The sequence below is a fragment of the Zootoca vivipara genome, chromosome 3 (assembly GCF_965207765.1).
Source record: "Zootoca vivipara chromosome 3, rZooViv2.hap1.1, whole genome shotgun sequence".
Lineage (NCBI taxonomy): Eukaryota > Metazoa > Chordata > Lepidosauria > Squamata > Lacertidae > Zootoca > Zootoca vivipara.
In genome coordinates this window covers 60,424,020-60,436,488 of record NC_142586.1, presented here as the reverse complement: position 1 = coordinate 60,436,488, position 12,469 = coordinate 60,424,020, and the positions used below count along the sequence as shown (strand labels likewise).

The 12,469-nt window shown below is 41.8% G+C and overlaps 1 protein-coding gene across 6 annotated transcripts in view; it reads right to left on the bottom strand.

Annotated features, from left to right (window-relative positions):
- Positions 1-12,469, bottom strand: part of ADGRG6 (adhesion G protein-coupled receptor G6) — a 101,100-nt gene that overhangs the window by 4,766 nt on the left and 83,865 nt on the right. For 3 of the 6 annotated variants that reach the window (XM_035108856.3, XM_035108854.3, XM_088666229.1), the window contains 3 exons: positions 11,592-11,875; positions 8,921-9,022; positions 6,121-6,273 (listed from right to left, as the gene is read on the bottom strand). In XM_035108856.3, coding sequence (XP_034964747.1) covers positions 6,121-6,273; positions 8,921-9,022; positions 11,592-11,875 — 539 coding nt within the window. Of the gene's footprint in view, positions 1-2,460; positions 2,508-4,485; positions 4,659-6,120; positions 6,274-8,920; positions 9,023-11,591; positions 11,876-12,469 lie in introns of those variants that run through there. The other 3 variants (XM_035108855.3, XM_088666228.1, XM_088666227.1) reach the window with 2 other exon arrangements.

Genomic DNA, 12,469 nt, shown 5'->3' with positions numbered 1-12,469 from the left:
ATGTTCTGACACAGTCGTCAATTTAAAAAAAATGCACCAAAATGCTTTTAACATGTTTGAGGGAATTTAAATGCACATTTTTACATCTACTTCATTTAAATTGAAGATTAAAGCGACAGAATAAAATTATAGGTGAACAGAGGCAGAACTGATTCAGACCAGGAACAGACTGATTCATCCATCCTAAGTCATGACAATTATGACAAATGATATTGTGTGTTATTGAGAGGGAGGGAGAATATTGGATGCCATTTTAGGCAGCACAGTGTCTCCCTTTCTATGGCTTTAATAGGCAAACTGCTTTGAGGTTTTAATACAACCAAGCAGTATATAAATGCTGCAAATAAACTAAACGGTTTTTAAATAAATAAATAAATCATTAGTTGTTAACCTTGTTATGCCATCATAATCAGTACCATCCTGAGTTTGTTTTGAAAGCTAGAGATTACTGAATAAATCTTAATAAATCACTTCCAACCACTGAAAATTCAATCCGACTGCTTGTACACACTCTAGAACAATGTTTTTTATGATTCAGACATTAACAGCAGGGTAGAAATTATGCTGGTAAAGCTTTGCTGGGCTGATTTTGACCATTAGGTGGAGCTCAAGTAATGAGCAATCATTTCCATAGTCTGGAGCATATTATATTTATGAACAATTAGCAAATAAGACCAAACTGTAATTACCTAGCATAAGGCTTTTGAAACAGGTTTTTTTTTTTACTATTAACAGCTTTTGAAATAATTTCTTCATGAAAAATGTTGTTATCAAACTGTATATTGACAAGAAAACACTTTCTGTTCTGCTTGCTATGACAAGCAGTACTCTAGATGGGGCAAACCAGTCACTAGATATAAAACAAAAGGTAAAAGCAGTTCTCAAAAGAATGTATGATGATCCCAAATTATAATGGAGTTTAAGAGAGGAATTACTTTGATCTTGAAGTGAAGAAAAATAGGTTGCAAAGATTTTTTAAATTCCCATAGAAAGAAGAACAAGCAGGCAACAGCCTATCAGAGTGATTTTTTTTAAAAAAAGCAGGCAAGTATGTTCAGTGATGCATAGCAGACAAACCTTTCCCCTCTGCAAACATTCAAATAGTGCTAGGTCTCCAAGCTTATGATTTGATCTGAGTTTCTCTCTATTGCTTTTGAAAAGGATTGAGGATGACATTTCATTTCTCATTATTTGTGTTTGTTTAATAAACAAACATGTTTAACTATGTGAGCATTTTTAAAAAAAATGTAAAACTGGTCATGATCTTTAATACAGAAAATGGGACATTTAAGAAAGACACTCTATTTGTACCTAGAGCATCTCTTAATATTTAACTGCTGAACTGCGCCACATGATCTATATGGAACTTTTAAAATCATTTTATTATTATGTATTCTAATCAATACCTGTTGAACTTACTTAAACACAACAATTTAGCCAATTATAAACAAAAATTGGTTCAGTTAACTGAAAACTTGAAAATGGATAGGGAAAAAAACCTCAGTACTAGATAATACAATAGAGTAATTTCTTTTTCAATTAAGTGTATCTGTTTAATAGTACCTTTTTCTCTTGGCTTCCATAACCTACTAAAATATGTATTTTGAGTTTTAGTTGCTTACAGAAAATATATGGAATATAAAACAGTACTGGACCTGATTTCAGCCACCTGGTAGGCAGTGTATTTTTCGCTCCATAAGGCGCACCTGACCATAAGGTGCACCTAGTTTTTTAGAGGAAAAGAAGAAAAGAATATTTTTCTGGTTTTCCTCCTCTAAAAGGTGGGGGGCGCTGGAGGGGGAGCGGAGGAGGCAGCGGCGGTGGAGGGACCAGTCGGGCGAAGGGGGTGGGGGAGGAAGGGGCAGCCCCGTAGCGATGCTTCATGGAGCCGGGAAGGAGGGGCGGGTAGCAGCCGGCTGCTCCTGCTTCCCTGCTCCCCATCAAACTTCTCTTCCTCCCCCTGCTGCTCGTAAAAGCAGGCTTTTGAAAGCAGCAGTGACGGGGGGGGGGAATGCTTCACGGGGCAGCGATGGCAGAAGGGCGAGCGGGGAAAAAGGGCTTTCTCACCCCTCATCCTCGTCTCTCTGCCGCTGCCCACCTCTTGCAAAAGCAGGCATTGGGAGAAGCGCAGCACCACATTGCCTGCTCTTGTGAGCGGAGGAGGCAGTGACTTCGCTCCATAAGACGCACAGGGATTTCCCCTTCCTTTTAAGGAGGGAAATAGTGTGTCTTATGGAGCGAAAAATACGCTATATTTATATTTGCAAGCAAATTTGTGAAGCGTTCTTGTGTCTTGAATCACTGGCAATCAGAATTAATGACAGAAGAAGCTGCATAGTTTAAAATGAAGCAGTATGTATGATTAGCAAGTCTTTTGTGCCATGAGTTGGAACTTCATGCAAGTGCCCTCACACCAGCTTTTGAAAATCATGCATTCAGCCAAAGTGATGCACACTGTACCTTGAATGTTCCACCTCTGATGGAGAAATGTTCTTAGAAGACATTATCTATACCATAAACATATGAGTTTCGGAGTCAATTCCAGGGAACAATAACCAGTATAAATAACTGCTGTGGAAATATACATCTACTATAACATTCATCAGAAATCAAAGATGAGCTTAAAGCGCTAAACAGGACTGCTGCACAAAGAGGTAATTAACTAGGTTCAGATGGGATGAATAAATATAAGAACAAACAGCAAATTACAAAAGCAGCACAAAAAATGAAACGTAATGCATTAAGCGTTAATGCTGTCTGGGCTATAAAGGTAAAGGGACCCCTGACCGTTAAGTCCAGTCGCGGACGACTCTGTTGTTACAGTGCTCATCTCGCTTTATTGGCTGAGGGAGCCAACGTTTGTCCACAGACAGTTTTTCCGGGGCATGTGGCCAGCATGACTACTAAGCCGCTTCTGGCAAACAAGAGCAGTGCACGGAGTTTACCTTCCCGCTGGAGCAGTACCCATTTATCTACTTGCACTTTGATGTGCTTTCGAACTGCTACGTTGGCAGGAGCAGGGACCGAGCAACGGGGATTCAAACCGCCGACCTTCTGATCGGCAAGTCCTATCACATCTAACACAGGCACCCCCAAACTGCGGCACTCCAGATGTTTTGGCATGCAACTCCCATGATCCCTACTAACAGGACCAGTGGTTGGGGAAGATGGGAATTGTAGTCCAAAACATCTGGAGGGCCGAAGTTTGGGGATGCCTGATCTAACACATGATTTAGAATATTGTGCCTAGGAACTCTGATTTGTGATAATCCAGAGATAACACAGATATGGTGATACTTAAATGATAAACATGGTTTTAAACAAACTACAGTGGTACCTCGACTTACGAAGACGATCCGTTCCGCGGCGCTCTTTGTAAGTCAAAGTCTTCGGTTGTTGAAGCGCCTGTTTTACGCATGCGTGAAGCGCGATTTTGCGCTTCTGCACATGCGTGGACCGCTTGCGCCGCTTCTGCGCAGAACGCACGCGTGGCGACAAGACTTCCAGGTTTGCCGACTTCGGAAGTCGAAACCTTCGGAAGTCGAGGCATTCGGATGTCGAGGTACCACTGTACCACTATGTGGTAATATGTCAATGATTCTGGCTTTTGCACTCTGGCAGAGAAAGCTCTAATGAGCTCTGTAACAAAATGACATCTCGTATATTAGACACAAAGTGATAAGCAAGAAAGTAAAAGGAGCAATTAGTAATGCTCCACTGAAGAAGCCATTGACATCACGTCTTGTTTTGTTTTAGTTAAGCCTCAGTTCTTCGGAACCTTAAAGGTAAATAACATAATTAGTACCAAAAAGGCCTGAGACTAAAGGTCTCATCTTTGCACACTTCAATTGAGGCTAGACTGCATCAGAGGTACTATAGTTATAAAGTAAGACAGCAGTGTGAAGAACACTGGCTAAAATTTTATGTAAGGCAAGAGGATACTCGTAGGTTTCCCACATCACTTTCAGAAATCAATTCCTCTTCAGCGGAATGTCACTCCCTGCCCTGGCACTTAATTTTCTGCTTTAGGCAGAATTTAGCTGCAAAAAACTATACTGTATTGCAATATGCTATTTTATAAATAATACCTAGAATATTTAACATAGTGTATCCAAGTGCCCTGTAAATACTGTCTAGTCTTTCTACTTCTATGCGGCTTACTATTCATGCCGTTCAACTTGCCAGGAAGGTGCTTATTACAGTGGTACCTCAGTTTATGAACACAATTGGTTCCGGAAGTCTGTTCATAAACCGAAGCGTTCATAAACCGAAGCGAACGTTCCCATTGAAAGTAATGGAAAGTGGATTAATCCATTCCAGATGATGAAAAACACCCCCTAAAGCAGCAATTTAACACGAATTTTACTGTCTAACAAGACCATTGATCCATAAAATGAAGGCAATAATCAATGTATTGTAATATAAAATAAATAAGATAATACAGTATTGTAAAAATATATAAAAATTATTATTTTTTTCTTACTTGAACTCGCGGAGCCATCATGGGAGCGCTTCCGTGACTGGGCCGCAGCCACAGAAGCGCTCCCATGGCTCCAGGAAGAGAGATGATTGATTCTTGAGAGATGATTGATGACGAGCTGCCGCCTCTCCATGGAGCGGGAAGGAAGGGGAGCCGCTGAAGCGTAGGGGGGATTTTGCTGAGGGCAGGAGGAAGGGGAAAGGAAAGAGGACTCAGCTGCTGCTGACACGAAGAGCTGAGGTGGGCAGCCAGGCAGCCAGCCGGCCGCAAGAGCAAGGACTCCGCTCAGGCGAAGAAGGGCCCGCGGAGAAGGGAGGGAGCGAGCGACTAACTGGACTTGGCCCTTTCCCCCTTGATGGGGAGACCCCATCTCGGCGGCTCCCTGGATTGCCTGAGTGACCCCGCGGGCAGGTCTTGGTGCCGAGGGCAGCTCTCGCGATGCGATGCCTGCCGCTGCTCGGCTTCTTCGCCTGGGGCTTCGCGAGCTTGCCTGGGCCCAGCCGAGGAGCTTCCCCTCTTCCCTGCCCGCTTTCCTGCAGCTGCGATGGGGATGGCAGGGTGGACTGCTCCGGGAAAGGGCTCGCCGCCGTGCCCGAGAGACGCAGCGCCTTCACCCACACCTTGTCAATCATCTCTCTTCCCGGAGCCATGGGAGCACTTCCGTGGCGGCGGCCCAGTTGCGGAAGCGCTCCCATGGCTCCGCGAAGGCCCGGCCTCTGGGAGGCATTGGAAACCTCAGTTTACTTATTTCCGGTTTACAATCGTTCGTAAACCGGGGTGTTCGTAAACCGAGGTTCCACTGTACTGGAGTCAGAGCTGATGCATATACAAAATGCCAGACTGCCTTTATGCCACTACCCTGATGCGAAAATAGGTGGAAAGACCTTTATGTTTAAAGCCTTGACATACTGGCACATTATGATTTTTTAAACCAACTTTTTGTATAGGGAGCGTGAAATCAATTTCACGCTCCCTGTACAAAAACGGGCCTTTTCTGCTATGGCTCCCCGCTTGTGGAATGCTCTTCCCAGGGAGGCTCACCTGGTGCCTTCGTTACGCATCTTTAGGCACCAGGCAAAAACATTCCCCTTCTTATAGGCCTTTGGGCTAATTTTAAAAATCTATGGCCCTTTAAACTGTAGGAGGCGTAACTGCTTTTGTCTGTTACCGTGTTGTGTTTTTTATGTTGTAAACTGGCCTGCAATCCTTGGATGAAGGAAGAATAATAATTAAAAATGATGAATAAAAAGAGGCCTGTGCAGCATCTCTGGCTCCAGAGTCCTTGAAAGATATGGTCCATGGACTGCTTATACAGGTAGTTCTCAGAAAAATTTAGGTGGATGCCTGCAATTTCTGACACATGTGAGTAAATGAACAATGTGGGCTGGCAGAAAGGCTACCGCTGGGGTGGGAATTGTCCTAATGTGAGGCAATTTTTTCTTTTCTTTGCAGCCCCAGCCCACATTGTTCAAGAGGGCTCCTGCCCCCCCCGGCTTTTCAGGGGCTGCAGAGGGAAGAGAAGGGAATGGGATAAGCTTTCTTATCTAGGGCTCCATTCCAAATTAAATCAAATGATCATAGGATCTCAGAATGAATTACTGCAGTTTAAAGACTCTTACTTTTTCTTTTACATGACTCACCAGAATGGCTGCTCCTTTGAAGATACGTATTGGATGTAGATTTTGATTTAGAAGTCAGGTAAGTTGAGTTAGAACCAATGGAACTGGAGGATAAGGACTTGCCCAGATTGTCAGAGCTCTTCTTAATTATATTAGTTGCTGTTTTACTCCAGTCTGAAATGAAATGAAAAAAACGTAAGCTGTCTGTAACAGTATTTCAACTTAAAATAATTCAGGCCCTACAGATAAAGAAAGCACCAGTAACTTTCACTTCTTCCTTGTGTGCTTATTTTTAGCATGCAAAACAGGAACTCATGCATCTCCCATGGGGTGAGATGTAGAACTTCCACCTATGTAGGCATATGGCCAAGACCTGACCTTGCACATTGCACTGGACCTGTACTTACCCTATCATCACTTGTATAATGCCACTAATACAACAAACTGTAATACAACACCCTGCCAAACTTACATACTGTTGCACATCAACCCAACCTCAGAGTGGTGCAAGATTCCAGGGGTTCCAAGCTCTTACCCAGGGTTTGTGCTTCCTTTTGGGAATAAGGCACAGCACAGACTGTGGGTTTGGTTTACATATTTGGTTTATGTGTATATGGTATATGTGTAAATAACATATATACAACTTCAGTCTATGATGGAGGAGTTCACGGCATCCGAAGAGGGTTTTACTTCTCCCATAGGTGCAGCCTTAGATTCCAACAGGCATTCAACATTGTGCCCTGCCTGCTGTTTTCCTCCTCTGGTCACATTACTCCTACCTCTAACCTCTCTAAGCTCTGGCTTTTACTGTTCAGGGAGACAGGCCTCACCTATTTGTCTTCTCACACTGAGTCCCTTTTGATCCTTTGTTGTCTTAATGACCCGTCAACCAGGCTATCACCTCAACACAGAATCTTGACCTATCTTAATTAGCTTTCAAACTCACTGATTCCAGGGGATTTGAAATGTCTAGCACACAGCTTAATAAACATGGGCCTGGCACCAAGAAACTAACACTTACTGGGTCCAGAAATTTAGGATGCCTGACTTCCATAAACTCGTAACATTACTAATATAATACACTGGCAAAGTTTACTCTACTGCAGGATAATAAAATCAGAGCTTTATGAAAAATATTGGGGGGGGGGGAAAGGGAGCAATGCCAAAAAAAATCAAAGGGAGCGTAGAATAGTTATGGAACAACCTGTCCAGGATATCTCCCCTGGCACTATCGCTATGGTCTTTTTCAGCATCAGGTCAGGTCAAGGCCTTGTTATTTACCCAGGCCTTTAAAAAAACGGTGCTTTAATCTGAGACTCTCAAACTTATGATTCATAGTTTATTGTATGCCTGCCAGAGAAACCAATTTAAATGCTGCTTTTACTGTTTTATATTGCATTTTTAATATAGTGCTTTATTCTTTTAATTTTTGTGAGCTGCCCAGAAAGTATATGTTATTGGGCAGCTAAGTAAGTGAACAAGTAAAGAAATAAATGTGGCAAAGCCTCAAAAAGGTGCTGAAGGATCCATCTCTGTGAACAGTAATAATTTTAATGGGAGAAAAATGTCCAAGAAGTTTTATTTGATAGGAAAATCCTAATTGGGAAAACGCTGTTCTCAGTACAACATCTTTCTGCCTCGTCTATTCTCACTTTTATGAAAAAGAAGCCAAAGGCAAACACAAAGTCTCATGGTGAACTTAATAGTTGGGCATATTTTACTGTTTATGGTGAATATTTGTAGACTTCAACCAGATCTGTGCATTCACTTTATAAGGACACTTTGTAGCCAAATCACATTTTCAACTCTTGTTACACAAGGCCACACTAAAGGATATGGGGGTTTTGTATTTAAAAAAAAAATCCCCGAAGAACTATTCCAAGATCCTTTATGTGTGTCTGATTCATAAGCCACACACTTTCTTTTGCCAGCATTCAAACATGCAAAAGAAGCTATTTAACTACAGTACACAAAAGCAAGTCCGAGAAAAATCTCCATCTGCCCCAAGATTCAATCAGGATAGAAAGCATGAATGTTTCTCATTTTGGGCACAGTGGGCAGGCTAAGAGTATTTAAACATTTCCAGCCTTGGGAACATAGCCATTGACTTCCCTGAACTGTATGTGGACACAAACAGCATATTCTAAGCCATGTGGTCAGTTTTTAGGGAGTCCAGGCCATATAGCAGAAGTGGCACAGATTCATGAAGAGCCTCCTGGTACTACTATTACAGTGGATCACTTTAACTTTTCTTATTTCTAAAAAAAAAAAATCTATTCCAGGAATTATTTACAACGTAGTTCTAGTAGAACTGGGCTTAATTAAATAGCAAGCAGTGAAAGGATGACTACTGGACAAAAGGAGGAATTTCTGCATTTTCCACACAATCCCCAATGAGAATATTGTTACAGGCTTAAAAGATATTCTCAGATTTAACCCAGCGACAATGAAGACATCAGCAAAGTGTTTGACCCTTTCAGCTTTCACTCTCTAACAATACCCACAAAGATTACAATAAAAAACACCAAAAATCCGGGGGGGGGGGGAGGGATCAGACTATAACATGTTTTAAACTGTTTTCAGCGTTGTGTTTTATGGCTGAAACCTGCCCTGGGATGTTATGGTGAAAGGCTAGTAATAAATAAACAAACAACCCGCCATATATACTGGATAATTAATCAATTGCCTCCACTCATGCTTCTAAGGTCCCGGGGTGTGGACTGAGGGTAATACAATGCCTTGCTATAGTTGAGTATATCTGTGACTGGTCATTGCCAGGATGGGAGACCTCATGAAAAACCATTGTAAGCAGCTTATTTACCTGAGTTGTCTGCAAGCCTGAATCTACCGCAACAGAGATGCCGTCTCCACTGTTTCTGGACATTTTCTTTCATGGCACAATGGAATACAAATATAAATAACCCTGAAATCAGAGTGAAAAGAATGAAATAATTAAATGCTCAGCACAATTGTCAGATAGAGAAAACACTTTACAGAGAATGATTTTCTGTTTTTGTGTGTGTGTTTTTTCTGTTGTAGGACACTACAAATAATTTCCCAATGCTTTACTATATTTCTAAGAAATATGGCAGCATGAAGCCTCTAGTTCTTATACATGGATGTTTGCTTCCTTTAGGTTCCTCCAACACATGGGCTGGGGTTTCACAGTGAGCAGATTGGCTATCAGGTCAAATGATGGGTACATTTCACAACCTCACATAATTAAAAAAATTAGCATCTTATTTTGTTCCGGATAACTTTATTCAGCATACCAACAGAGATAATGTAGTTTCTTATCTGAATTTCAAGTTTTAAACACTTGCCTATTATTTCTGTTATTTGAACATTATTGCTCGAGATAGTGGAAAATTTCAATAAATTGTTGATTTTAAAAAATCTACCACGTACTGCTGCATAGGCATAGGTGGGCAACAACAAAGGTACAATGTAGAGTGTTTGCATGCACAAGTCCTCATATGGAGAAGCAGCAGAACTTGGAAGCGTTGCAGACATCTTTGATACCACTACAGATCTTAATTGAGAGCAATGGATCCAGTGGCTCTCACAAGGACTAAAGCTTTTAACCTGTTGCATGAAGTGACTTTTTAAAGCTCTGGATGCTCACTTGGCTCACAAATGCCACCAGAGGCGAGATAATCTGTATACTCCAATGAAAAGCCTCTGCAAGAGACACATTTTGTAAAGAAATCCCTTCACCCTTATTAATTGCCAGGCTGTAACCCACTGAGTCCTCTGGCTAGGGAGCAGCAGTATCTTGAGCTTCACAGATTAAGTAGAAGCTGCTTTGCTGTAAATTATCAGCCTGTTTCTGTCTCTTCTGCCATGGCAAATCCCAGGCATGGCTTAACCAGCTTTGTTCTGCTCAAAAGGAAAACTGCAATTTAGTGGCCAAAAGGCTTGTAATTTCTCTATGGGGTAGTGAAATTATCGGAATATATGTTTTATAAAGGGGAGATTAATATAATTTGATTTATCTTTGCATGCAAGCACTGAAAACAGAATATGGGAAGAAAAAAACTGCATAATAAAAATAGGAAATGAAAAAAGGATCATATAGCTTACTTAATTTGAGGCTGCCATGCCCCAACCTTACAAAACCGTAGAGTAAAATTTGTACAGTATTCAGATTGTTATGCAAACATATTAATTAGTGTTTTCTAACAGGTATATTACCTGTGCATTTATGAGAGAAACAGCCAAGATAACTCTGCTGAGCTAGTACCTAGTTAGGTTTGGACATAACTAGCAAGTACATTAAAGGTAAAGGGATCCCTGACCATTAGGTCCAGTCGTGACCGACTCTGGGGTTGCGCGCATTATTGGCCAAAGGAGCCGGTGTATAGCTTCCAGGTCATGTGGCCAGCATGACAAAGCCACTTCTGGCGAACCAGAGCAGCACACAGAAACGCCGTTTACCTTCCCGCTGTAGCGGTTCCTATTTATCTACTTGCATTTTGACATGCTTTCGAACTGCTAGGTTGGCAGGAGCTGGGACCGAGCAACGGGAGCTCACCCCGTCACAGGGATTCGAACCGCCGACCTTCTGATCAGCAAGCCCTAGGTTCAGTGGTTTAACCCACAGCGCCACCTGGGTCCCTCAGCAAGTATATTAGTACAATGTTAAAAACATCCGGTGGTGTGCTAGCCTTCTAGATATGCATGGCAGCATAATTGTTTAAGAATTGCATACCTATGGTATAGTGGCATCTTCTAACAATATCACTGTATAAATGTCACTACTAAAAAAATATTGAGAATGAATAATTACAGTTCTAGTTTACTTTAAGTCATTATAACCAGCTGAATAACTAATACACACTGCTAGGATGATCTGTTAAACTGGAAACATATTTCTCCCTAAGAGCATTGGATTATTTGGGAAAGCTGTAAATGTTGAATTTGTTTTGGAGCTACCATTGGATTTCCAGTGTATATCCTCTAATAATTCTGTTGAGCTTTGGATTGGAACCCAGATTCCGTCACCCTTCTCCATAAACACTCCATGAGCAACTCCATTAAAGTCAAGCCTCTGGGTAGCTCTGATGAATAATTTTTGGCCTGTGGCTTCCTTTGAATGCAATATGTTTTGCAGATCAGTCTTTTTAGGAGGAAAAAATGCCTGATGACTCAATAAATGATGCATGATGTATGTAAGCTCTTGTCTCAGGTATCAGAATTGTTTCTGCATGACAAATAACCTTCTCAGGAAGCTTATTATTGGTTTCATGAGTAGGCTAAAGATTGTGGTACCCCCTCAATCTCTCCCATTCCATCAGGCAAGCAAGAGGAATTATCATATATACACATTCCAATTGGGCAAAGGCATTCAATAAGGGCATGCAGCAAGGTCAGTGGGGGTCATGGTCAGGTGGTGTGTGGCCTAAGTGGTCAAACAGAGAGGACTTTTTATATTCACCATCTCTAGGTTGTTATTAATTTGTTTTGTTTTTGCCAAGTAGAGCTCCACTTACCTTGCAAGGAGTTGAAAATACAGAAGAGGTACACGAAGGGCAGATATAATGGCCCCCAGGCAAAGAAAGCGAAGCCCCAGGTCATGCCTAGTAGGAAGGTCAAGCTAATCACACTACGGAGGTTCCTCAGAATCTCTTCCCGCATAGTCCGATTGCTTCGCTTTCCATTTCTCCCGCAGATTTGCATCATCACCACAACAAACATGGCAATGTTCATGAGAAACATGATTCCAAAGTAGCCAACGCAGGTCACATAAAACACACTAGTGTTCTTTATCCAGCAGCTGTAAAGAAATAAACTGTTGTTATGATACTGCTGTTACAAAATTGGTTGTCTATTTTACTTTTGTCACTATGGGCTGAGCCATACATTACTCGTGTGGTGTGGTCACTGCTTCCTCATGGCTGGGTCATCAGGTTGATGGTGCTTTCAGAAGTAAACTATTTATCCACCTATTCCACGTGGTTTCTGTATGCAGATATGCCTGCTAAAGCATGAGACCCAACCACCTAGAAGCAGTGAGCACACTGCAGTGGCAACATGAACTGGACATGAGATGAAAAACAGCTTGTTCTGGACAGTTACACTGGAATGGTCAGTCAAATTGTAAATAAAGGATCACACACTTTCTGATGGCTTGAAATTAGTCCAGTGAAATTCAGCACTACAGCTGAAATCACCCCCAGCTTCATCACAACATCCGTGTGAAATGTAAGTGCTTCTCATGTGTTCAGCCTGTGCACATGAAACCAAAAAGGTGCATGGGGGGGGGGAGAGTGTGTCAACATTCTCATCCCCTCCACTTCTGACCTTTACTGGTGTAGTACAGAAGCCTGAAGGGAACTTCTAAGCATCTGTTGATCTGCGGGAGTTTGTT